The following is a 27,384-nucleotide window of genomic DNA, read 5'->3' on the forward strand; positions in this document are numbered from 1 at the left end:
ATAATCGATTATGCTTCAAGTGCAAAAAACACCATAATCGATTATCCCACCAAATTTTTTCCCACATAATCGATTATGGCAGACGTTCATTTTCACTCATAGTCGGTTAAGAACGAAATTAAATTCACAGAAGCTTTGTGAACAAGTGAATTGTCTCTGTTTTGTGAGGAATCTCATGTGCTTGTTGCTGATGTGCATGCATGCTTTTGCTGAAAAGCTTCAAACAAAATACTTCCTCATGCATGGCCAGATACCTTCAAGTGAAGGGCACACATAACTTTTCTCTTATCCTACGTGGCACTCACTCCCTCACCCTCTCCTTTCTCTTCACTTATGAGAAGACCCTCATTTTGACCAACTTTCTTCTCACCCTCACCCTCACCCATCTACAAATCCAAACGGGGATGGCACCCAACATCCGTCTGCGTCTACAGTACCACCCCCAAAAGCAAACACCCCCTAAAAGATTGGTTGGAACATCATGTTCTTAAACTAGAAAACAATTTCTCTTTTCATAAAGCCATGCACGTGAAAAGATATTAGCAAACAAAAATAAATTCTGCACCTCAATTAAGTAAAAAAAATCCAATTTGGAGTCCATTTTGTGCAACCAATAAAATAAAAACAGAACCCTAATTTCCTATATCAGACCACGTAACAATGGAACCCTAATTCCACACCATCCATCTCTAACCTTATATGATGAACGACACCTTCACACCACCGTCGACCTGCAACTCGCGACCACCGCAATCGCCGCCGCACGAACGCACGAATGTACGAACCGCCACAACCGCAACCATTCCGCTCGATCGCCACCACCGCCGCACTCGTTCAGAGAAGACGCACAACCTCCGCGCACTCCACAGTAGCCGCAAAGTGAAACCAAAACGAAAACGAAACGCGAAATCCTAAAGGTCAGTTTATTTCATTTAATTTTTCCCATTCAAAAGGACACCGTTTTGGGTTAAAACGAAAACCCAGTTGAACTCGCAAACTTGGAGCAGATTCGCGACTTTGAGCGAGTTCACCGAGTTCACTCCGATTCTGCCGGGTTTACTCAAAAAACCGAGTTTACTACCGAGTTAACTCGGTAAGGTATGTGGAAACGTGAACTCGGATGAGTTAACGAGTTGACTTGACAACCATGATTTTGAAAACCTGTTGCATTAGACTCTGTAGAACTCGGCAGATTTGATCCACTTGGATTTTCAGAATCGTTGTGTTGTTTACTTTCATCCTTGGGAGCACAAACTCTCTCTGTGCATAAAGTGAAATTGAGTATTACAGAAAAGGTTCATAGGCATTTTATAAAAATAAAAAAAAAAGTTCATAGGCTGGTCTGCCAAACTCATATTTGAAAAGACATTAATATTAAAATCCATGAGTAATAACAAATATGAAACCAATGAAATCTCCAAAAAAACAGAACAAAGGCTGTTTAATGTGCAAGTTGTCAATCCAATATTTGAACAAGTTTTAACCAAATGTTTAACCAAGACTTGCCTAGGTAAGATCCACCCTTTGTTGTGCGCTGAGCACATGTGCTATATAGCTGCTTTGGAGTTAGGGAAACAAGTTCATGGACAGGTGGTGAAGACAGGGTATGAGAACGGGTGTTTAGTGGGGAATGCACTTGTTGGAATGTACTGTAAATGTGGCTGCATAGATGGCTCTTGGAACACAATGTTATCTGGTTATGCTAGGCATGGATGGCTGGCTTTAACAGTATTTGAGTCAATGATCACAGCTGGGGTTAAACCTGATGAGATTACCATGGTACACATATTTTACGCTCTTCTTATGCGTGAATAATTGTCATTATTGCTTAAATTTCACTTAATTGTTTTTTTACTTCAACAGATTAATAACTCAATTTCTGATTAAGTTTTAGGCTTTAATACTTAACCCAGTTTAATCATCCATTTCCAAAGTTATTCCTATCTTTCAAATAACTTTTCTTTTTGCAGGAGCAAATGGCAAATCAATTATGAATGAGGAATATTATTGTTTTATCTATAATGCACTAGCTTGCCTTTTGACTCTATTCTACAAGAAATATCATTTTACTTCAAATAATATTTTAGGTTGGTGTGCTGTCAGCTTGCAGTCATAATGGCTTGACAGACAGGGGTACTGAATATTTTCATTCAATGGATAAGGATTATGGTGTGAAACCAAATTCAAATCATTATACTTGCACTGTCGATCTTCTTGGTAGAGCAGGCTGTCTGGAAGAAGCATAAAACTTAATCAGAAACATGCCTTTTGAGCCAGATGTTGCAACATGGGGAGCTCTATTAGGTGCAAGCCGAATTCATAGCAATATGGAACTATGTGAGAAGGCTGCTGAGATGATTTTCAAGATGGAACCTCATAACTCGGGAATGTATGTTCTTCTTTCAAATTTATATGCAGCTTTAGGAAGATGGGTCGATGTTAGTAAAATTAGATTGAAAATGAGGGAAGTTGGTGTTCAGAAAACACTAGGGTATAGTTGGGTTGAGGTACATAACAAGATTCATACATTCACAGTTGGGGATTTTTTTCACCCAGAGAAACGTAGAATATGCACTTTCTTAGAAGAGTTAGATTTAAAAATGAAACAAGAAGGGTATGTTCCTTCAACAAAATTGGTCTTGCATGATGTGGAAGAGGAGGAGAAAAAGCATATGCTAAAGTATCACAGTCAGAAATTAGCTGTAGCATTTGGAATTCTGACTCTACAGGCCGGTAGACCAATACGTGTCATGAAAAACTTACGAGTGTGTGAAGACTGTCATAATGCCAACAAACACAAATCCAAGATTGTTGGAAGGTTGATAATTGTAAGGGATTCTCATCGATTTCACCACTTCAGTGAGGGTATTTGTTCTTGTGGGGATTATTGGTAACAGTGTGAAATATGATGAGAATTAAACTAGTTATAAGTACAAATTGTACTCTATTATTGTACCTTCTCTCTTTCTTCGATGACCTTTATACTTTATTTTGAGAGTTGAACCTTTCTTCTTTATGTGTTATACTTTAATAGTATATGAAGATATTTTACCTCTTTTTGCTAACATTAGTGACATGTATTTTCTTGATAGTTGAACAAGTTGATGCATGGTGAAGAAGACAGTGTGCGTGGAAGCATAATATAATGCACACCAACTATGTCTATGTTGTGAGGCATTTGCGTAAGTGTAATTCACGTTATCTTTGTACGAATAGTTATAGGAGTAAAAGACGAAGCAGAAGCAACGAGTCTTCATCCACCACCACCAACTCCGTCAAAGTCAAAGACCCTGACATTGTGACATGGAACAAGGCCATTTCTTCCCACATGCGCAATGGCCACTGCGACTCTGCTCTTCGAGTCTTCAACTCCATGCCTCGTTGGAGCTCTGTCTCCTACAACGCCATGATATCTGGGTACTTGAGGAACGCAAAGTTCTCCCTCGCAAGGGACCTGTTCGATAAAATGCCTGAGAGGGACTTGTTTTCCTGGAACGTTATGCTCACTGGATATGTTAGGAACCGCAGGCTCGGCGAAGCCCGCAAGTTGTTTGACCTTATGCCTGAAAAGGATGTTGTATCCTGGAATGCCATGTTGTCTGGGTATGCCCAGAATGGATTTGTTGATGAGGCAAGGGAGGTTTTTAATAAGATGCCTCATAGGAATTCCATCTCCTGGAATGGGCTGCTTGCAGCTTATGTTCACAACGGGAGACTTGAGGAGGCACGACAACTGTTTGAGTCCCAATCGGACTGGGAATTGATTTCTTGGAATTGTTTGATGGGTGGGTATGTGAAGAGAAACATGTTGGGTGATGCTAAGCGAATTTTTGACCAGATGCCTGTTAGGGATGCCATCTCCTGGAACACTATGATTTCTAGTTATGCTCAGGTTGGAGATTTGTCTCAGACTAAGAGGTTGTTCCATGAATCTCCAGTTCGGGACGTGTTCACTTGGACGACAATGGTTTCTGGATATGTGCAAAATGGAATGGTGGATGAAGCAGGAAAATATTTTGACGAGATGCCGGTAAAAAATGAAATTTCATACAATGCAATGCTTGCGGGATATGTGCAAGACAAGAAAATGGACACTGCGAGGGAGTTGTTTGAGGCAATGCCCTGTCAAAATATAAGTTCATGGAATACCATGATTACTGGCTATTGTCAGAATGGTGGTATAACTCAAGCCAGAAAACTGTTTGACGTGATGCCTCAGCGTGATTGTGTATCTTGGGCAGCGATCATTGCTGGCTATACTCAGAATGAACACTTTGAGGAGGCTCTTAACATGTTTTTGGAGATGAAACGAGATGGGGAAAGTTCCAATAGGTCTACCTTTAGTTGTGCTTTGAGCTCATGTGCTGATATTGCTGCCTTGGAGTTAGGGAAACAAGTTCATGGGCAGGCGGTGAAGGCAGGATTTGAGACTGGTTGTTTTGTGGGAAATGCGCTTCTTGGGATGTATTTTAAATGTGGCAGCACAGATGAGGCTAATAAAGTGTTTGAAGGAATAGAGGAGAAAGACGTCGTCTCTTGGAACACAATGATAGCTGGTTATGCTAGGCATGGACTTGGTGGGCAAGCTTTAATTTTATTTGAATCAATGAAGAAAGAAGGTGTTAAACCTGATGAGATTACAATGGTATACATTCTTTACATTTCATAAGAATTTAGATTTTTCATTTAGAGCTTGTTGTTTGCATGTACTTCATATGTCATCCAGTTTGGTTTATAGGAGGTATAAGCTTGGGAAGGTTTAGGCTGGAATTAGATTGGGCATTGGGAAGATGTGGAAATCTCTTGAATTCCCTTGGACCATTCGTTCTCCTGTTTTCTTTGTACTCAGTATCTCATACTCTAGAACCTGCTATCTCTCTTGATATGAAATTAATCCTTGTTAGTAATACTGTAATACATTATCATTTTCTTAATCTATTACTTATATTGTGATGATTATGTTTGTTCATGAAGAAATTGACACTGATGTAGTATATGGTGTTAAGAATGTTCTTGATTAGTTGACCTTATTAATTGGAACAGCTTAATATAAAAGATAACTTTTTAATACAGTTTTGTTGGTTCTTACCCCCACTACTTCTCTTCTTTAGTTATGAGTGATGCATGCCGTTGTGTACTTTTAAATTTGTTGCAAGAGAAGTATTTCATCAAGTACACAAAAAAATACCAAAAAATTAAGTACAGACAAAAGTGGAATAAGGGAAAGCGAGAGTATACTGCTGTGGTCTCTCTGACTTTGTCTTTCTTTTGTCACTATCATCAACTTGGATAAGCAAATCCTATCAGAAATGCTACTAGAGCATTTGTGTACAATGTCAATTTGCTTAGTTTTATCTAGCTTGTGTTACTGAACCTCTTGGCTTTATTTATCTCATAAGATGAAAGATAGGTGCCCCCTGCACTAATAACGGATTCCCTTAGTTTTCTTCCTTTGTGTGGTATCTTCATTTTTATTGCAACCTCCTTGTTTTAGTAAAGTTTTTCTTTTTCCCTGTAAATACAATTAGTTGTTCAAGTACTTTCCTCTTAGCCCGGTAAACTATAATCAATTACTGAAAAAAGAACTAAAAAGGAGTCGTTAATCTTGTTTGTCTCTACAAATCAGTAGTGGCATGCCTTCGTTAACCCTTTCCTGTGTTCTAACTTTCTGTTTATTCTTCTAATTATGTTTCAGGTTAGTGTTTTATCTGCATGTAGTCATGCTGGCTTGATAGACAGGGGAACTGAATACTTTTATTCAATGAATAGTAATTACAATGTAACACCAAGTTCAAAACATTATACTTGCATGATTGATCTTCTTGGAAGAGCTGGCCGCCTGGAAGAAGCAGAGAACTTAATGAGAAAAATGCCATTTGAGCCTGGTGCCGCATCATGGGGAGCTCTCTTAGGTGCAAGCCGGATTCATGGTAACATTGAACTGGGTGAGAAGGCTGCTGAGATGGTTTTTAAGATGGAACCTCACAACTCAGGGATGTATGTCCTTCTTTCAAATCTATATGCGGCTTCTGGTAGGTGGGTTGATGTTGGCAAGATGAGATCAAGAATGAAGGAAGTTGGTGTGCAGAAGGTAACTGGATATAGTTGGGTTGAGGTACAAAACAAGATTCATACATTCGCAGTTGGGGATTGTTTCCACCCAGAAAAGGATAGAATATATGCCTTCTTAGAAGAGCTAGATTTGAAAATGAGGCGTGACGGGTATGTTTCTTCAACAAAATTGGTTTTGCATGATGTGGAAGAGGAAGAAAAGGAGCACATGCTCAAGTATCACAGTGAGAAATTGGCTGTAGCATTTGGAATTCTGACTATTCGTGCTGGCAGACCAATACGAGTCATGAAAAACTTACGTGTTTGTCAAGACTGTCATAATGCCATCAGACACATATCCAAGATTGTTGGAAGATTGATTATCTTAAGGGATTCTAACCGGTTTCACCACTTCAATGACGGTATCTGTTCCTGTGGGGATTATTGGTAAGAATAGACAGATACGATGGAAATTAACTAAAAGAATAGTTGTACTATTTGAGAAGTGCTGAAAGCAATGTGAAGCACATTTATGTCTGTGTTGATCCACGCGAATGTATAAAGCTGACAAGGGTGATCAGATAATCTGAATTGCAACGACCTTAGTCAGAATCACAAAGTATGATCATCTGATTGAAGTTGGAATGTGGCATTTCTTTGAATTACATCATAGAGAAGTTATCTCTTTTCCGAATCCTGTTTCACAATTTATTTGTCAGAATTATAGTTAACAAAAATTTATCAATGTCATTATTACAATGTGATCATTTTTCATAAAAAACTTGCTCTAATGCTTTCACTATAAAAATACTTATACTTGCAATGTAATAAATGTCATTCAACATCAGAAATATCAAGAAAACGATGAATCATCTAAAGAAGATTCAAAATCCAGTGAAACTGGAGAGCCTCAAGAAAATGGAGAACAATATGAGGAAGTCAATGAGGAAGATTCGGTAGCAGATGAAGAGGTACATTCCAAGGAGGAGGAGGTGGTCCTTTGATATCAAGTGATGATGGTACAAATGATTTGTTGGTATGTGTTGATTATAAAATAATTGTTTGTATAGATGCTTGTGATGTTCACTTTATGGAATGAATAACACTTGTATACCTTTGTAGGGACTTAATGAAATAAATCTAATAGCTATGGAATTGGAGGAAAACAATGTTATGGCTCTTGCAATTGTACCACCTGGTGGTAAGGACTAAAGTAATTGATTGAAAAATATAAAGTATTTAACATAAGCCTTTTCAAAGTTGCACTTTGCTTCAATTGATGCATACCAATATTTTAAAAGTTGTAGACATTTACATTTCAACAATCATGCAATGTTTGTTGGGATTCTCTAATATAAACAAGGACAAGTTCATATTTACATTTTGATATACAATTTTAGGAATAAAAGAGTTATCTTTAAATTTTTCCACTTGAAGTTGATAGAAGAAGATGATAAACACTTGTTTTAGAAAGATTAACATCTTAGCAATGTGATTAACACTTGTTTTAGTAATTAGTTAGTCACTTCTATCTGAAAAAAGGTTAAACCTGAAAGAAGCTGAAGGAACCCAAAAGGAAAATTTACTAGATGCTAAAAATCAGAATATTCTTTGTTTTTCATGCCAACTGCTCACTGGAGCTTCATGTTTATCAGCCTGCAAGTTAAGAGCAAGACACCATGAAGAAACCAAGTTCATGATAAGATAACCAAATAAAAAGGTATTTTCAGGGTTTTTACTTGATAAATTTGTGCATATGATTAACTACTGCTATGGCAACTTGTACTGTGAGATCCAAATATCATTCTTCCTAGAAGTTTATGGATGTTTTGCATAGTACAGGCATACTTGTGATCATTTGGAGAAACTCAATCTAATAAAGGGTTATGATCCTTTTGTCAATGCGATGAGTTTCAGTTAGGTAATTTCAAATAATTCAGTTTATCTAAAACATATATTGCTTTAATGTTTATCGTCATGCAATAATTAGCAATCATTAATCATTGCATGCTTTTTTGCTAGGTTGGAGGTTTATCAATTATTGATGGCAAGAATGCTTATTTTCATCAATGCAGATTACAACTACAATTCTACAATCTGTACGCACTGTTGTTTCCAGGGGAAATCAATGTTACTTACTCACCACTAAGTTAGACTGAGTATTTTATGCTTCTCTTTTTTGGACTTTCTTTTTTATTTTATTTTTCCCATTGGTAATTGGGTTCTAAAAAGTGGATCATCTTGATAGTCTGTTTTTCTAAATCCTTTTTGCATGTACGGTGTCTAGTGTCACTAACGTTTTTCCTCAAGTAAGTCTGAACTTTGCTGGTGGGGCATCTCTGCTTTTAAGATCACGGGACTACCTGATACAACATAATTCTATTGTAAGTATTCAAACTTCAATTGCTATTTCTTAGATTCTCTGAGCGTCTTGAGAACAGATATTGCTGATAGCATTTTGTTCTTCACGTACACTTTATTGCTTTGTATTGTCCAACTTTTGTGTACTATATGTGACCTCACTAGATGCTATGGTGAACCTATGCATGTTACAGGGTGGTGCAGCAGTGTGGTGTATTGGTTTTCAAAAAATCCAAGGTCAAGGGGTAACAATTCTAGGAGGAATAATCCATCCATACCAATTTGAAAACTTTATGTCCTATATTCATCTCTTTTATGGTGACATCTAGCATGGATAAATGGACTAAGCTCATCACATATTTAATATTGCAAGTTTCATTTTTAACTTAATTCTGCTCCACTCTTGCCAATATTTATTGGAGACCAATTAAAATCTGTTTAATTTATTCTTGATTCTGGAGTGATCTAGGACTATATTACTGTACTGAAATATATAATAATATGGAGTTATACTAAAATTTGTCTAATTTAACATCGATCTAAGTGATTTGAAATTATATTATATAATAACTTGGAGTTATAATAAGTGGTTTAAACCAAAACATTACATCAGTAATTTTCACAATTCTGCATTTTTGTTCTCTTTCATTTCTCAAATATGGTCACAAAGGAGATGCATAATCAGTAGAAAAAGGATTAGATAAGCTCCAACATTCATAACATCTTTGTTACACTTTATAGGAGGAATAACAACCAAATATGAGGTGGATTGAAGATTCAATCACCACAAAACAAAATGGGCTATCATCAGAAAGAACTTTCATTTTCAGTAATTGATCATGCATTTAAATTTTGTTATACAACTAATTTCTCATGATGCTGCTTTAGCTCTTTATAACAACTTCAAAAGACCATTTACCTCACCAAAAGAACTTCTTAAGACTTCACACACCACTTTAATTGTTTGTTTGGACTGAGAAGTGAAAATAAGATAGCAAAGAAGGAAAGAAAGAAAAGAGAGAAAAAGTGAAATATTTGATTGTTTAATAAAAGAGAGTAAAAAAATGAAGAAAAATGAAACAATAATTTAATTGATTTGATAGATTAAAAAAATTAATTGACATATTTAATAAATGAACAAAGTTTCCTTTTCTTAAAAATGAATTTTTGATTAAATGTTAATAAATTTTAAGTGTTTTTCCTATAAATTGGATTTTCACTGTAAAATAATAATTGTCAGTGTGTATAATTTGTAAAATAACAAAATTTTAAAATAAAACTTTAATAGATATTAAATAAAATTCAAGTTCAAATGTTAACAAAAATTAAACTGTTTGTAGAAATTAATATGTCCACAGAATAAAAATGTAATAATATCTAAAGAATAAATAGTACATTATAGTCTTTTAAGGAAAAAAAAAACATAAATTTTAATAAAGATAGTATTCAAACATAAATTGAATTACAAAAATAAATAATAAAAATAATTTACTTCAATATAAGAAAATTTGTATTTTTTACAGATGATTTCCGTAATTTTTAGTTTGAAATATCACATACAAATTAGCTTAACTATAATTTAAAATTGAAATCCATATCAAACACACATTAACATATTCATCCAATTAAATCATAATTTTAATTATTCAACCTTAATATAATTTTTTTTAGGGTATAACTATTTCTTTTGACATTATTAATCAAACTATGATTTTACTAAAATCTTATAGCATGAATATTACTTTATCTTAATAAGTAAACAGTAGGTTGTATGTGAAACCCACAACTACATTAAAAAATCTATTAAATCATGTTTACCATTTTGGCAAAAGAAATAAAAAAAAAGGCTGCTACAACATCATGTTAATAATTTGTCATATTTTCACGGTATAAAAAATTAAGTCCTATCAACGTGATAATATTAAAATAAAGACAACACATATATTATTAAAATCTAAATAATGACGTGACTAATTACAATTATAATTATATCACTCCTTATTTCGGTTTTTTATAATTTTGATAATTTTGTTAGTATACTTCGACAATATCATTTTAACATATCTGATTTTTCTTCTGTTAACAAATTATAATTGATATGAGTTTTTTCTTAAACTAAATATTTTTGTTCTCTCAAATACTTCTTAGTCTGTTATCTAAGTTATGAAAGACTTATGTACTTAACTATTTTTAGATCGTTCACAAATTAAGTCAATACATAATTAATTAATTAATCGCACATTTAATTATGGTCTATAATTTATTGTAATATTTGAAGTTTATTTTGTCTATTTTTTCGGGTCAACAACAAATATCATATTTCAGTATGTATGATGCAAATGGGAGCAATTGTTCAAACATCAAGAGATCAAGCAATGACTTTTTTATGTTTTCCTTGGTGATTATTTATTTATGGGAAGTTTGTCAAATAAAATAGTGTCTAAAACTTAACAAAATCAAAACAGTGTGTCTTATAATTAGTTACTAGTGAAATAGTACATGTTGATTTAATAAATTCTTTTATTTCTTTCCCTCTTCGAACTTTTGCATTTTATTGCATCGAATTCTGGGTTCTTTTCATATTATTCTTTTCTTAAGAACATATTATAAAATGGTTTGTTCTCATGTAAGGATTTTGATTTTCAATTGAAGAAAATAATATTGGTAGAATAAAATTATTGTAAAGAGAAAGAGAATTGGTATTTACAGTGAGAATAGCTTATTATGATGACATAATAAACTATTATTTTATTTAAAATAACAAAAAATGGAAGTATCTGGTAGCTTCTTCTTTATCCTCAAGAAGCTCTAAAACTTTCAAGAAGCTTCTTATTCATCCTCAAGGAGGCTCTAAAACTTTCAAGAAACATCTTTTCCAGTAATAAATTGGCTATGCTTCCTTTCTTCCTCATTTCAGACATTGATCACTCAAAACTCAAACCAATTCATATTCTGTTCGTTTTTTCCTTAACATTTCATCTCTCTATTCCCACAAATCAAACCTATAATCTCAAGTCCGAAAATGAATCCCGAGAAGTTTACGCACAAGACCAACGAGGCTCTCGTCACTGCTCACGAAACAGCGGTGAGCAATGGCCACGCGCAGTTCACTCCTCTCCACCTCGCCTCCTCTCTGCTCTCCGACAAGGCCGGAATCTTCTTCCAAGCGTTATCCAATGCGGCCGGCGAGGAATCGGCGCGCGCGGCGGAGAGAGTGTTCAGCAAGGCGCTGACGAAACTGCCCTCGCAAACTCCTCCTCCGGATGAGGTTCCGGCAAGCACGAACCTCGTGAAAGTCATCCGCAGAGCGCAGACGCACCAGAAGACGCGTGGCGACACGCACCTGGCAGTCGACCAGCTCATCCTCGGCCTTCTGGAAGATTCTCAGATCGCGGAGTTGCTCAAGGAAGCCGGCGTGGCGGCATCGAAGGTCAAATCGGAAGTCGAGAAGCTTCGCGGCAAGGAAGGGAGGAAAGTGGAAAGCGCCACCGGTGACACGACCTTTCAGGCTTTGCATACCTATGGAAGAGACCTTGTGGAACAGGCAGGAAAGCTCGACCCGGTTATTGGAAGGGATGAGGAAATACGAAGGGTTGTGAGGATTTTGTCCAGAAGAACAAAAAATAACCCGGTTTTGATTGGTGAACCGGGTGTTGGAAAAACCGCTGTGGTTGAAGGGTTGGCTCAGAGGATAGTTAAAGGAGATGTTCCTAGTAATCTTGCTGATGTTAGGCTAATTGCATTGGACATGGGTGCGTTGGTTGCGGGTGCGAAGTACAGAGGGGAGTTTGAGGAGCGGTTGAAGGCAGTTTTGAAGGAGGTGGAAGAGGCTCAGGGGAAGGTTATTCTGTTCATTGATGAGATTCATCTGGTTCTCGGTGCTGGGAAAGGTGAGGGTTCCATGGATGCTGCTAATTTGTTTAAGCCAATGCTTGCGCGGGGTCAGTTGAGGTGCATTGGCGCCACTACACTTGAGGAGTATAGGAAGTATGTGGAGAAGGATGCAGCCTTTGAGAGAAGGTTTCAGCAGGTGTATGTGGCGGAACCGAGTGTTGTTGATACTGTAAGTATACTCCGTGGCTTGAAAGAAAGATACGAAGGCCACCATGGTGTAAGAATTCTTGATCGTGCTTTGGTTGTGGCGGCTCAATTGTCTAGTCGCTACATCACTGGTCGACATCTTCCAGACAAGGCAATTGATTTAGTTGACGAGGCTTGCGCGAATGTGAGAGTTCAGCTTGATAGCCAGCCAGAGGAAATTGACAACCTTGAAAGGAAGAGAATGCAGTTGGAAGTGGAACTTCATGCTCTGGAGAAAGAGAAAGACAAAGCCAGCAAAGCTCGTTTGGTAGAAGTGCGGAAAGAGCTTGATGACCTGAGAGACAAGCTGCAACCTTTGATGATGAAGTACAGAAAGGAGAAGCAGAGGGTTGATGAGATTCGACGACTAAAGCAGAAAAGAGAAGAGCTGAACTTTGCTCTTTTGGAGGCTGAGAGGCGATATGATCTTGCCAGAGCTGCGGATTTGCGGTATGGGGCGATTCAGGAGGTGGAATCTGCAATTCAAGGGCTTGAAGGGAACACTGAGGAGAATGTAATGTTGACAGAAACTGTTGGACCCGAACACATTGCGGAGGTGGTGAGCCGCTGGACTGGCATACCGGTGACGAGACTTGGGCAAAATGAAAAAGAAAGGTTGATTGGTCTTGCTGACAGATTGCACAAGAGGGTTGTAGGACAAGACCAAGCAGTTAATTCTGTGGCAGAGGCTGTGCTGAGATCAAGAGCAGGGCTTGGGAGACCTCAACAACCAACGGGCTCCTTCCTGTTCTTGGGTCCAACTGGTGTTGGCAAGACCGAGCTTGCAAAGGCCCTCGCCGAGCAACTTTTTGACGATGAAAACCAGTTGGTGAGAATTGACATGTCTGAATACATGGAGCAACACTCTGTTTCACGCTTGATTGGTGCACCACCTGGGTATGTTGGACATGAAGAAGGTGGTCAGCTAACTGAAGCTGTGAGGCGAAGACCTTACAGTGTGGTACTGTTTGATGAAGTAGAAAAGGCACACATATCTGTCTTCAACACTCTCCTTCAAGTCTTGGATGATGGAAGGTTAACCGATGGCCAAGGCCGCACTGTGGACTTTAGAAACACGGTCATCATCATGACCTCTAACCTTGGAGCAGAGCACCTCCTTTCTGGACTTTCAGGAAAATCTTCAATGCAAGTGGGTCGTGATAAAGTAATGCAGGAGGTAAGAAGACATTTTAGGCCAGAGCTGTTGAACCGGCTTGATGAAATTGTTGTGTTTGATCCACTTTCGCACCAGCAACTAAGGAAGGTTGCACGGTTACAAATGAAGGACGTTGCTTCTCGTCTTGCTGAGAGGGGAATTGCCATGGCAGTCACTGATGCAGCTCTTGACTATATCCTTAGTGAGAGCTATGATCCGGTTTATGGTGCCAGACCGATTAGGAGGTGGCTGGAGAAGAAGGTTGTGACGGAGCTTTCTAGAATGCTTGTGAAGGAAGAAATTGATGAGAACTCCACTGTCTACATTGATGCTGGTCCTGAGGGCAGCGACCTAATTTACCGGGTGGAAAACAACGGTGGAATGGTTGATGCTGTGACTGGTCAGAAGTCTGATATTCTGATTCAGATGCCTAATGGACCACTGCAACGATCTGATGCTGCCCAGGCAGTGAAGAAGTTGAAGATTGAGCAAATGGATGAGGATGAAGATGGTGAAATGGAGATGTGACTGCACACTGATGATAACGATGGATGATGACTGTGAGACCTTTAAGTTCATGTTTCTGGTTCTTTTCGACAACTTGTTTTGATACTTTCGCATCTTCTGAAAGTTTTTCTAAATAGGAGTGATTGCAGGAGGATCATCCTCTTGTAAATATTGTATTCAGTTCAGACATGTAAAAAATTTCAAACCAAAGATTTTAGTTGGTTTTGGTTTATTCAAAGTTTGCAGTTTACAATGCAAACAAATCTTGTATAAATTGTACCAAAATACTTTATTAGTATTAAGTTCTTAATTAATTTTACCTTACAAAACTTCACGATAACCTTGGGACAAGGATCATTTGGGACAGTTTATAAAGCAACAATGCCTACTGGGGAGGTTGTAGCAGTGAAGGTGCTTGCACCTAATTCCAAACAAGGGGAGAAAGAATTCCAAACAGAGGTATATTCTGTTACTTGGTTTGTGGGATTCAGAATTTTGTATAGTACTGGAAAAAGGTGTCATAATTATCTTATACATTTCCTCCTCAGCCATTTACATTTCTTTCCTTTCATTCAGAGACTCATAAAAACATAAGTTTAAAGGTATTAAACCGTTGCAAAGTTCATAGATGATTTGATACTTATTTATTTGACTTCAATTGAAGTGATTAATAATCTAGCTGGTGATGATTATCCTTGCTTTTGCTTCAATTACTCCTCATATTAAAGAGTTTATTGTTCATTTTCAGAAAATCAGTATATATATGTAAAATATGTAGCGATTCTCATTCGCAAATTTTTTTCTGTTCTTAAAAACAAAAAGAAAGAAAACAGAAAAACTTGCTTGATAAGATTAATTTTTGAAAACTGTTTTCAAAACTAAGACATCTTTCATATCTAAAAGAAGATCTGAACATCTCTTCTAAGTTGTTTTGGTTTTCTACTTTAAGTTTTCTGTTACTTGCATTCTTCCTTGCATTGTTTCATATTCTCCCACTTTTACTCTCCAAAATTTGAAAATTGTTCTATAATTTTTTTTTTATAAAAAAACTAGAAAACTTAGCTCACAATTGAAACCCCAAGTGTACCCGTTTTATCAAATTGTTTTGGAACATTACCATATGAATGACCTTAAAATTTAGAATTATTATTTTGGTTTTTGTAGTATGGTTATCATCATTGGAAATAAAAGCCTGCAGTGGTTGTTTAATTTTCAAGACTGAATATATCACAGTTTAAAATGGATAGGGAAGACCACTTCCGCAAGGTTATATCATTTATGTAATTGATGATATTGGTTCTAATTTGAGTAATTCAGGATAAGCTAATATATTATAACATCAGCCATCAGTTGGTTTGTTGAACTTTTTATATTTAACTTTTTGCTTCAGGTATTTCTGCTAGGAAGACTGCATCACCGGAATCTTGTGAATTTGGTTGGATATTGTGTAGATAAAGGGCAACGCATACTGGTTTATCAGTATATGAGTCATGGAAGTTTAGCAAATCTTTTATATGGTAAGAGGAAGGTCTTTGTTGTTCATCTATTTTTATTGTTTTTTTGTCTAGTATCTTCTTTTGCATGTTTTTACATGTCACGTGACAAACTAAGTTGTCTCAATTGAGAATAGTCTGCAAATGTTTGTAGGTGAAGAAAAAGTATTGAGTTGGGATGAAAGGCTGCAAATTGTTCTTGATATTTCACATGGAATAGAATACCTTCATGAAGGAGTATGTATTTTCATTGATGTATTTTTTTTCTTAAATGTATGAGAAAATGTGTTGATGAATATGAATATGCATGGAACAGGCAATCCCACCTGTCATACATCGCGATTTAAAGTCTGCCAACATATTGCTAGATCACTCAAAGAGAGCTAAGGTAATATTTTTTTGTATATGCTCTTTTTAAAAGTCAGATCCCCATTCATTTTCCTAATTTTGCATTAGATATTGAATCAAACAGTGCTATCCTTCATTGGTTATGTTGTTATTGTTGGTCAAAAGAACTTTGTGCATGACTACAAAATCAGAGAGAAGCTCTTGCATGGTGGCTAAATGATTGAAAATCAAGAAGCTTAGGTGGCATTTCTAAAGCTTGTGTTTGTATATTGGAATATATAATAAACAGTTAAATTTGGCATTCATGGCATTGATAATATTCTATCCAGATATGAATAAATTGTTATCAAAATTGAACTGTGCAGGTTGCTGATTTTGGACTCTCAAAAGAAGAGATCTTTGATGGCCGGAATTCTGGTCTCAAAGGTACATATGGCTACATGGATCCTGAATACATTTCCACAAGCAAGTTAACAACGAAGAGTGACATATACAGTTTTGGTATCATAGTTTTTGAGCTCATCACTGCCATCCACCCTCATCAAAATTTGATGGAGTATGTTAACCTTGTAAGTTACTTTTCTTTGAAGAAGATGTTGGAATACTTCACAATTTCTGTCTCATCTTGTTGTTTATCTTGCAAGGCTGCAATGGATCATGATGGTATAGATGAGATTCTTGACAAGAAAATAGTGGGAAAATGCAATCTTGAAGAAGTGAGGCAGCTTGCAAAGATTGGACACAAATGCTTGCACAAATCACCTAACATATGGTCCTAATGTTCATCAATGTCATATTGATGAACATGTTTATGTTATAGACAGAGAACTGTTATAGACAGTTTATGTTCATGCTAAAAAAAAGAAATAATAAAATGTCCAATTCACTAGTTGGAAAAAAAAAGCAAACTTTCCAGAGAAAAGAGTCTGAAGTTAACATTACAACTAAACTTTTTTTTTAGAATAGTTGGTAACAATACAGTGATAGATTATGAAAAGAAACGTAGATGATAGAATAGTTTAAGATTTATTAATGAGTAAAAAAAAAACTTTAGAAAATGAAACAATATGAAAACAATGTCATCTTACAGGTATTGAAGATTTTTTTTTTATATTAATACATATGTAAACATTTAATAAATTAGTAAAATATAAGAAATTAAAAATTATAGTAATTGAACTCAAGATGGAGTTAAAATAAATAAAAAATGTCCAATTCAGGTGCTAATTTTTAACGTGCTAAAATTTTATATTGAAGAACTTAAAAAACAAGCCTTTCATCATGGTAAGGCATGTATCTCAGAACACAAATTTTCACAGTCGCAGGTTTCAACAAGAGTGACAAGGGTTCCTTGGCATCTTTATCATCATTCCTCTTACGAGCATTTCTTACCCTAATTCTCCTTCACAAATATCTCTTGCATAAAGATAAAAATATATTCCTTTATTATTTATATTTAAGACATTCAGATTGAGATATTGTTAATATTTGATATTTTGTTATATTTTACTCTATATAGAGTATATGAATAAATAAATTAAACTCCTCCATATCATATATCTTTTAAATTTGCATGAATATAATATAATTGTTGCATAAAAGATATTATTTGAAGTCAGAGATTATCCAAGCAATTAAAATTTTGGTTTCGAAATACTCTCAGATTTCATTTGTTTCATCTTATTATCAGACATCCATTCATGGATTACAGTTGGCAACACTTTTCTTATCAGAAACAGTCAACAATTATTCCTTCACTGGGGCCCACAACCCTCTTCCCATATCAGGATTTCATACTTTAATTCATCACAACCCTTGAATGCATATTGCTTGAGTAGCAATTAAAGTCAAGCCATCATTCTTCAGTTCAATCAATATCCATTCATTCCTTTAAAGAAAAAGATGTTCCCCTGTCATCCTTTCTAACTTCTCTTTTCATCATTCTACCATTCATTCCTGCACTCAATCCATTTCACTTCATTTCCAACTCCTTCCTACCATGGCAGCAGAAGTTGTTGGTGGTGCTCTTCTTTCCGCCTTTCTTCAGGTTGCATTCGATAGGCTCGCTTCTCCTCAAATTGTAGACTTCTTTCGTGGAAGAAAACTTGATGAGAAGCTCCTCAGCAATTTGAAAACCATGCTGCACTCCATCAATGCTCTCGCTGATGATGCTGAACTAAAGCAGTTCACAGATCCACACGTCAAAGCATGGCTTTTTGATGCCAAAGAGGCTGTCTTTGATGCAGAGGATCTGTTGGGTGAAATTGACTACGAACTCACCAGATGCCAAGTCGAAGCTCAATCCCAACCTCAAACCTTTACTTCCAAGGTATCAAATTTCTTCAACTCTACTTCATTTAACAAGAAAATTGAATCAGAGATGAAAGAAGTCCTCGAGAAACTAGAATATCTTGCAAACCAAAAGGATGCTCTTGGTTTGAAAAAGGGTACTTATTCTGATGATAATGATAGATCAGGCAGTAGAATGTCACAGAAATTGCCATCATCTTCTTTGGTGGTTGAAAGTGTTATTTATGGGAGAGATGCTGATAAAGATATAATAATTAATTGGCTCACATCTGAAACTGACAATCCTAACCAGCCATCAATACTTTCCATTGTGGGCATGGGTGGGTTGGGTAAGACCACCCTGGCCCAGCATGTGTACAGTGATCCTAAGATCGAAGATGCAAAATTTGATATCAAAGCATGGGTTTGTGTTTCTGATCATTTTCATGTTTTGACCGTGACAAGAACAATTCTTGAGGCAATCACAAATCAAAAAGATGACAGTGGGAACCTAGAAATGGTTCACAAAAAACTGAAAGAAAAATTGTTAGGAAAGAGATTTCTTCTTGTTTTGGATGATGTTTGGAACGAAAGACCAGCAGAATGGGAAGCTGTGCGAACTCCTCTTAGCTACGGGGCTCCAGGAAGTAGAATTCTTGTCACAACTCGAAGTGAGAAAGTTGCTTCTAGCATGAGGTCTGAAGTGCATCTTCTAAAGCAATTAGGAGAGGATGAATGCTGGAAAGTTTTTGAAAATCATGCATTAAAAGATGGTGATCTTGAATTGAATGATGAGTTAATGAAGGTTGGTAGAAGAATAGTTGAGAAGTGCAAGGGATTACCTCTAGCTCTCAAAACAATTGGATGTCTTTTGAGCACAAAGTCATCCATTTCAGATTGGAAGAACATATTGGAAAGTGAGATATGGGAGTTACCAAAAGAACACAGTGAAATTATTCCTGCGTTATTTTTGAGCTATCGCCATCTTCCTTCTCATCTTAAAAGGTGCTTTGCTTATTGTGCCTTATTCCCCAAAGATTATAAGTTTGGGAAGGAGGAGTTAATTTTTTTGTGGATGGCCCAAAATTTTCTACTGAGTCCACAACAGATTAGACATCCAGAACAAGTTGGTGAAGAGTACTTCAATGATCTACTGTCAAGGTGTTTTTTTAACCAATCAAGCTTCGTAGGGCGTTTCGTCATGCATGACCTTCTGAATGATTTGGCAAAATATGTATGTGCGGATTTCTGTTTCAGGTTGAAATTTTATAATGAAAAATGTATGTCGAAAACAACCCGTCATTTTTCATTTGAATTTCGTGACGTCGAAAGTTTTGATGGTTTTGAGAGTTTAACTGATGCTAAAAGACTTCGTTCATTTCTTTCTATCTCAACATTTGGGGGATGGCATTTCAAGATTTTGATACATGATTTGTTTTCCAAGATTAAGTTTATACGCGTGTTATCTTTCTATGGTTGTTCAGACCTTAGAGAGGTCCCAGATTCTGTAGGTGATCTTAAACATCTCCAATCGTTAGATCTTTCGTTTACATTTATACAAAAGCTATCTGACTCGATATGTTTGCTCTATAACTTACTAATACTGAAGTTGAGCTCTTGTTCATTGTTGGAGGAGTTTCCCTCAAATTTGCATAAGCTTACCAAATTGCGTTGCCTGGAATTTGAAGGTACAAAAGTGAGAAAGATGCCAATGCATTTTGGAGAATTGAAGAATCTTCAAGTACTAAGTATGTTTTTCGTGGATAAAAATAGTGAGCTAAGTACTAAGCAACTGGGCGAATTGGGAGGACTCAATCTTCATGGAAGGCTATCAATCAATGACGTGCAGAATATTGGGAATCCTTTGGATGCATTAAAAGCAAATTTGAAAGATAAACGCCTTGTGAAGCTAGAATTAGAATGGAAGTCGGACCACATGCCTGATGATCCAAAGAAAGAAAAGGAAGTACTTCAGAATCTACAACCTTCCAATCACTTGGAGAATTTGTTTATTAGGAACTACAGTGGTACAGAATTCCCAAGTTGGGAATTCGATAATTCAAATCTGGTGTTTTTACAGTTGGAGAAGTGTAAATATTGCCTATGTTTGCCTCCCCTTGGACTTTTGTCATCACTGAAGACCCTCCTAATTATAGGGTTAGATGGAATAGTGAGCGTTGGTGATGAATTTTATGGGAGTAACTCTTCGTTTGCATCCTTGGAGTGGTTGGAATTCAGGAATATGAAGGAATGGGAAGAATGGGAGTGTAAAACTACTTCTTTTCCACGTCTTCAACTGCTTTTTGTGAATGATTGTCCGAAACTGAAAGGTACGAAAGAAGTTGTTAGTGATGAGCTCAGAATTAGCGGAAACAGTATGGACACATCGCATACTGATGGCATCTTTCGACTACATTTCTTTCCAAAGCTCCATGAACTTCATCTGACATTGTGCCACCACATAGAAATAATTTCACAGGAGTACGCTCATAATCATCTCATGAATCTACATATTCGTGATTGCCCTCAATTTAAATCATTCCTGTTTCCCAAACCCATGCAAATCCTGTTTCCGTCTCTTACTGAGCTTTATATACTTAATTGTCCAGAAGTTGAGTTGTTCCCAGATGGAGGTTTGCCATTAAATATAAAACATATGTTTCTTTCAAGTTTAAAACTTATAGCCTCCTTGAGAGACAACTTGGATCCCAACACATCTCTTCAAACCTTGTTTATTGAACAGTTGGACGACGTGGAGTGTTTTCCCGATGAAGTTTTGCTGCCACGCTCTCTCATCTCTCTATATATCCATAATTGTTCAAATCTTAAAAAGATGCACTACAAGGGTCTCTGCCACCTCTCCTCTCTCACACTTCATGGTTGTCCCAGGCTTGAATGCTTACCAGCGGAGGGTCTCCCCAAATCCATCTATTCTCTTACAATCTGTGGTTGTCCATTGCTGAAGGAGCGTTGTCGGAATCCAGATGGCGAAGACTGGGGAAAGATTGCTCACATCCAAAAACTGGATATTCGATCATATTAGGCGTGCACCTATTTGAATTTGTCTGTCACTTCAACAGGTTCTGTTGATTTTGGCTTAATCCCAAGTCCCACATCGGTGGGTTCATTGTTTGGGAAGGAGGTTTGAGGGTTATAAATTAAACTCTCCCCCTTCACTGTTAAATATCCCAATTTGTAATATCTTCTCTCATAGTAATAAAAGGGAGCTGTTTTTGCTGTGCTCGGAGATTAGGCTAAACAGGCCGAACTCCGTTAACAATTTTCGGGTGTGTTTTTTCCTCTTTATCTCTTTTATTATTCCGCTTTATTTATTCAATATTATTTGTCGGGTAGCTCTGTTAGGGTTTTGTTTTAGTGGGAAAATTACCCGTTTTTCCCAACAAGTGGTATCAAGAGCCGAAGGTTCGCCTTGGGTTGTTTGAAATTATTTGTAATATTGAATATTATATTGTGAGTCTGTAATGGCAAATTCGGATCAAGAAGGGAAGGCTCTGCAAGATGCAAATGTTGCAGAAAGCAAAAGTGATGTGTTGATTGTCTCGCTTTCAGCATCATTGCATCCAGATGAGTGGATATTGGATTCAGGTTGTACCTATCATATGTGTCCCATTCGGGAATGGTTCTTTGATTTTCAAGAACTCGATGGCGGGGTTGTTTACATGGGTAATGATAATCCATGTAAGACAGTCGGGATAGGTTCAATCAAGTTGCGGAATCACGATGGATCCACCAGAATTTTGCGGGATGTACGGTACGTGCCAAAGTTGAAGAAGAATCTCATCTCATTGGGGGCTTTAGAATCTAAAGGCCTAGTTGTGACGATGCGAGATGGAATTCTTAAAGCAACTTCGGGAGCACTGGTGATGTTGAAAGGCGTGATAAAGAACAATTTGTATTACTATCAAGGTAGTACAGTGGTGGGGACAGTAGCGGCAGCAACTTCTAGCTCTAAGAAGGATGCTGAGGCAACGAAGTTGTGGCATATGAGGTTGGGACATGCTGGAGAGAAATCCTTGCAAATTCTTACCAAGCAAGGATTGTTGAAAGGTACGAAGGCTTGCAAACTTGAATTTTGTGAGCATTGTGTTCTGGGAAAACAACGAAGAGTGAAGTTTGGCACTGCAATTCACAATACCAAGGGTATTCTGGATTATGTGCATTCAGATGTGTGGGGACCAGCCAAGACTCCGTCAATCGGAGGTAGGCATTATTTTGTCACTTTTGTTGATGATTTTTCCAGAAGAGTTTGGGTGTTTACTATGAAGAACAAAAATGATGTGCTTGGAATTTTCCTTAAGTGGAAAGCTCAAGTTGAAAACCAGACAGGAAGGAAGATTAAGGTTCTCCGAACAGATAATGGAGGAGAATACAAGAGTGATCCGTTCCTGAAGGTATGCCAAGATTGTGGCATAGTTCGGCACTTCACTGTTAGAAAAACACCACAACAGAATGGGGTTTCGGAGCGTATGAACAAGACACTTGTGGAGAAAGTTCGTTGTATGTTGTCTAATGCTGAGTTAGGCAGAGAGTTTTGGGCTGAGGCTGTGACATACGTTCAACATCTTGTCAATCGTTTGCCATCATCTGCTATAGATGGCAAAACCCCGTTAGAGGTATGGTCTGGAAAACCTGCAACTGATTATGATTCTTTGCATGTTTTTGGTTCTATTGCATATTATCATGTGATTGAATCAAAGTTGGATCCATGGGCAAAGAAAGCTCTTTTCATGGGCTTTAGTCCTGGAGTGAAGGGATACCGTTTGTGGTGTCTAGAGGCAAAGAAGACGATTATCAGCAGGGATGTTACCTTTGATGAATCTGCCATGTTAAAGAAGGTAAATCCAGAAGGAGCTGATAGTACTCCGCAACAGGTGGAGTGTGCCCGGAAGCAAGTGGAGTTTGAGCCGACAGTGGTGATCCCAACACGAAATACCACAAGTGACTCTCCTATGGCAGAAGAAGAGTCAGATGAGGAAGAGGTTCCTACCCAAGAATCTCAACAGCAATCAGTGCCAATTGCAGTTAGAAGACAGAGACGAGATATTCAGAAGCCTGCTCGTTTCATGGATATGGTTGCCTATGCACTTCCAGTTGTTGATGACATTCCATCCACTTACCCAGAAGCCATTTTGAGTTCAGAGAGTGGTAATTGGGCAGGTGCGATGAAAGAGGAGATGCAATCTTTGAATAAGAACAAGACGTGGAAGCTGGCACAATTACCAAAAGGTAAAAAGGCAATTGGGTGCAAATGGGTATTTGCAAAGAAAGAAGGATTTCCTAATAAAGAAGATGTTCGCTACAAGGCAAGGTTGGTTGCTAAAGGCTTTGCTCAGAGGGAGGGAATTGATTATAATGAGGTATTTTCTCCAGTTGTAAAACATTCCTCCATTCGAATTTTGTTGGCCTTGGTAGCACAGTTGAATTTGGAGCTTGCTCAACTTGATGTAAAGACCGCGTTCCTACACGGTGATTTGGAGGAGGAAATCTATATGACTCAACCAGAAGGATACAAGGTTGATGGTAAAGAAGATTGGGTTTGTAAACTTAGCAAATCGTTGTACGGACTGAAACAATCTCCGAGACAGTGGTACAAACGATTTGATAAGTTCATGAAGGATCAGAAGTACAAGAGAAGCAAATATGATCACTGTGTGTATTTGCGCAGACTTGAAGATGGTTCCTACATTTACTTACTCTTATATGTTGATGATATGCTGATTGCAGCAAAGAGCCAAGTTGAGATTGACAGGTTAAAGGCTCAGTTGAGTAAAGAGTTCGAGATGAAGGATTTGGGGGAAGCCAAGAAGATTCTCGGCATGGAGATAAACAGGGACAGAGAGAGGGGAAAACTTTGGCTGTCACAGAAGCAGTATTTGCAGAAGGTACTACAACGTTTTGGTATACACGAAGATACAAAACCTGTAAGTACCCCACTTGCTCCTCATTTGAAATTGAGTAGCCGTTTATCTCCGACGACTAATGAAGAACGAGAATACATGGCGAAAGTCCCATATGCAAATGCAGTTGGAAGCTTGATGTATGCAATGGTGTGTACAAGACCAGATATTTCACAGGCTGTGAGTGTTGTTAGTAGGTACATGCATGATCCGGGCAAGGGTCATTGGCAAGCTGTGAGATGGATTCTACGGTACCTCCAAAATACCTTAGATGTTGGATTGACATTTGAGCAAGATGAATCACTTGGTCAATGCATAGTTGGATATTGTGATTCTGATTATGCAGGTGATTTGGATAAGCGACGGTCTACTACTGGTTATTTGTTCACTTTAGCAAAAGCGCCAGTTAGTTGGAAGTCTACCTTGCAGTCTACGGTGGCTTTGTCTACGACAGAGGCAGAGTATATGGCGATTACAGAGGCTGTGAAGGAAGCAATTTGGCTTCATGGGTTGCTTAAAGACTTGGGAGTTGGTCAGAAACAACTTGAGTTATATTCTGACAGTCAGAGTGCTATTCATTTAGCAAAGAATCAAGTCTTTCATGCACGGACGAAGCACATTGATGTTCGCTATCACTTTGTGCGTGAGATTCTCGAAGAAGAGGAGATTGTTCTCCAGAAGATTCACACTACGGAGAATCCTGCAGATATGCTCACCAAGGTGGTTACAAGGACCAAGTTTGAACACTGTTTAGACTTGGTTAATATCTTGCACATTTGAAGTTGGCGTCCGGAGGCGCAAATTTGAAGCACTGTAAAGTTTGTTTTTGTTATGTTTTGAGAAGATTTGTTTTAGGTGAGACTTGAAATTAAGCCAAGGTGGAGATTTGTTGATTTTGGCTTAATCCCAAGTCCCACATCGGTGGGTTCATTGTTTGGGAAGGAGGTTTGAGGGTTATAAATTAAACTCTCCCCCTTCACTGTTAAATATCTCAATTTGTAATATCTTCTCTCATAGTAATAAAAGGGAGCTGTTTTTGCTGTGCTCGGAGATTAGGCTAAACAGGCCGAACTCCGTTAACAATTTTCGGGTGTGTTTTTTCCTCTTTATCTCTTTTATTATTCCGCTTTATTTATTCAATATTATTTGTCGGGTAGCTCTGTTAGGGTTTTGTTTTAGTGGGAAAATTACCCGTTTTTCCCAACAGGTTCGAATTCTCCACAGTATCTTTGTACCTTTTGGATTACAATTTTTTTAGTTGCAAACGGTAAACCTATAATTGCCATTTTCCAAAAAAGAGCAGCACATGTTATACTTCTTAAACTCATGATATTTATTAAAGGAGGATGGCTCAACTACGTTTTTCATCAATCAATTACTTTTATTTTACTCTTATTTTCGTGCAAAATTATTTCAATTCTTCCAACCAAATGTGTCGAACATTTTCCATGTGATGGTAGAGGTTCTGAAAGTAGGAATTAGAATATACATTAATGGCAGAGACATGTGCTTTATCATTCATCAACTACATCACTCACTCACCATACTCAATTCAAGCTGTAGCTACTCCAACCCCATTGCATGCAGCTCTATAAAATTTGTATGCTAGTGTATTTATGATGGGTACACACATTCTTTCTTGAATTTTAAGTTAATGATTTAAATGGAACAATGTGCTAATGCTTTTGTTTCTACCTTATTTCTTCCACAGCTCTTCCAAAGTTGGTTTCTAGCAGTGTACCATGATATTATACAATTCCCGAGCAAACTCCAACATCTGAGAGACAAATTGAAAGAATGGAGTTTTGAAATTCAAATACTTTAAACATTAATTCTTAGAACATTGTAGATTGGAAAGTGGATTTCTGAACCAAACTCTTTTGTTGAACCTCTTGGTGGGTCTATTTGATTCTAAACTTGTCTTTGAAGGAATAAAATAGAACCCACTTTTCTTATTTGTATGTTACTGTTTCAATTATATTTTACTACTTTATTACCTCTCCTCTACAATCTGGAGATTGTAATTGGATTTTTAATCTTGCTTTTTAATAGTAAGGAATTTTAACCTTCCTTTTCTTTTCTTTTTTATTAAATTGGTTTCAAATTTAAAAGAAAAGAAAAGTCAAATTAGTATACAAAGTAATCTCACTAAAAGCTTAAAAAGTCAAATGACTACAAAAACCATGCATAAGGAGAAAAAACTTGTTTCAAAACCTTGTAAGAGCACAAAATTTGCAGAATTAACAAGTTTATTTTTTACTTGATTCTCAAATGTGAAATAAATAACTATGAATACTTTTCGATCTTTTAAGAGTATGAAAAAAATTAAATGTCAATTTTCAATTTTAATGTTTTTGAAAACACATCTAAAGTTTATTTAATTGATTACTCAAATTAAATTACCTTATTTTTATCAAAATTAAATTTATTAATGTGAAATTTATCAAAAAAAAGAAAAATTATATAACTTTTGCATTGAAGTAAGAAAATGTGAAAAATAATGAGATATAAAAAATAATAAGATACTACATTAAAGATAACCTTAAGAGTCATTTTTATAGGTTGATTTAAGATAATACAAGAGATTATCTTAATAAGGTTTATTAAATGTATCATATTATCCTATTATATAATTATTCATGTGATACATATAATATTATTTTTTAAAATGTAAAAAAATTAAATAATAATGTGAGAATTTGAATGTTTAATGTTGAGGTTTTGAATTTTACACATTATCAATATAAAAAGTTTATTATCACTTAGTAAAAGAATAACGTAAATATAATTTTTGAAAAATGATTACTAAAAATCATTACATATTATTATTTGTCATTAAATAATAATATAAAATATTTCAAATTCATAAAACTATTAATTAATGTTCATCAAACTGTTGGAATTATGTATAGATATTACCAATTTTAAAAAATTACAAATTTCTTGGTAAAAAAAATTAAACCTTTTATCACATAAATTAAACGAGTGTATTATTTTCCCACTATAATTGATTATTAGATTCTTCACACCTTGTTCGAGAAAAAACATTACTTTCATATTGAAGAAAAAATATAAAAGGTCATTTTTATTTTTTTTCGTAAAAAAAAACCATAGATTACATTTTGGTAATGTTTTTATTTCGTAAATATTAAGATGTGGTATTTATTTGTTAAAAATCGTT

The 27,384-nt window shown here is 36.4% G+C and overlaps 4 protein-coding genes across 13 annotated transcripts; all 4 read left to right on the plus strand.

The window, feature by feature from the left end:
- The first annotated feature begins 549 nt into the window (after nt 1–549).
- Nucleotides 550–8,838, plus strand: LOC137837045 (pentatricopeptide repeat-containing protein At2g01510, mitochondrial). 8 transcript variants are annotated; one of them, XM_068645893.2, is made up of 10 exons: nt 595–917; nt 3,093–4,645; nt 5,696–6,728; nt 6,900–7,087; nt 7,174–7,252; nt 7,707–7,771; nt 7,894–7,972; nt 8,074–8,200; nt 8,339–8,435; nt 8,607–8,838. In XM_068645893.2, exons 2-3 carry the CDS (start codon nt 3,146–3,148, stop codon nt 6,500–6,502), a joined length of 2,307 nt encoding a protein of 768 aa, XP_068501994.1. In that variant the 5' UTR covers nt 595–917; nt 3,093–3,145; the 3' UTR covers nt 6,503–6,728; nt 6,900–7,087; nt 7,174–7,252; nt 7,707–7,771; nt 7,894–7,972; nt 8,074–8,200; nt 8,339–8,435; nt 8,607–8,838. The 8 variants fall into 8 exon arrangements, 6 of the variants coding, with proteins under 6 accessions (XP_068501994.1, XP_090157565.1, XP_090157566.1 ...); XM_090301439.1 differs by having other exon boundaries at nt 8,074–8,435; XM_090301440.1 differs by having other exon boundaries at nt 5,696–6,670; nt 6,947–7,087; nt 8,074–8,435.
- A 2,362-nt stretch (nt 8,839–11,200) lies between these two features.
- LOC137837044 (chaperone protein ClpB1) lies at nt 11,201–14,479 on the plus strand. The gene has a single exon (XM_068645870.2). It carries the CDS (start codon nt 11,435–11,437, stop codon nt 14,174–14,176), a length of 2,742 nt encoding a protein of 913 aa, XP_068501971.1. The 5' UTR covers nt 11,201–11,434; the 3' UTR covers nt 14,177–14,479.
- A 6-nt stretch (nt 14,480–14,485) lies between these two features.
- Nucleotides 14,486–26,164, plus strand: LOC137837047 (calcium/calmodulin-regulated receptor-like kinase 2). The gene is made up of 7 exons (XM_068645901.2): nt 14,486–14,614; nt 15,546–15,672; nt 15,803–15,885; nt 15,965–16,036; nt 16,362–16,565; nt 16,641–18,325; nt 25,915–26,164. Exons 1-6 carry the CDS (start codon nt 14,537–14,539, stop codon nt 16,773–16,775), a joined length of 699 nt encoding a protein of 232 aa, XP_068502002.1. The 5' UTR covers nt 14,486–14,536; the 3' UTR covers nt 16,776–18,325; nt 25,915–26,164.
- On the plus strand, nt 17,996–26,164 carry LOC137836685 (putative disease resistance RPP13-like protein 1). 3 transcript variants are annotated; one of them, XR_016520468.1, is made up of 3 exons: nt 17,996–20,918; nt 21,029–21,365; nt 25,915–26,164. XR_016520468.1 is itself a non-coding variant. In XM_090301435.1 (2 exons), exon 1 carries the CDS (start codon nt 17,996–17,998, stop codon nt 21,326–21,328), a length of 3,333 nt encoding a protein of 1,110 aa, XP_090157561.1. In that variant the 3' UTR covers nt 21,329–21,365; nt 25,411–26,164. The 3 variants fall into 3 exon arrangements, 2 of the variants coding, with proteins under 2 accessions (XP_090157561.1, XP_090157560.1); XM_090301435.1 differs by having other exon boundaries at nt 17,996–21,365; nt 25,411–26,164; XM_090301434.1 differs by having other exon boundaries at nt 17,996–21,365.
- Nucleotides 26,165–27,384: the final 1,220 nt, after the last annotated feature.

The sequence above is a fragment of the Phaseolus vulgaris genome, chromosome 4, assembly GCF_051622355.1.
Source record: "Phaseolus vulgaris cultivar YP4 chromosome 4, ASM5162235v1, whole genome shotgun sequence".
NCBI classification, from domain to species: domain Eukaryota; kingdom Viridiplantae; phylum Streptophyta; class Magnoliopsida; order Fabales; family Fabaceae; genus Phaseolus; species Phaseolus vulgaris.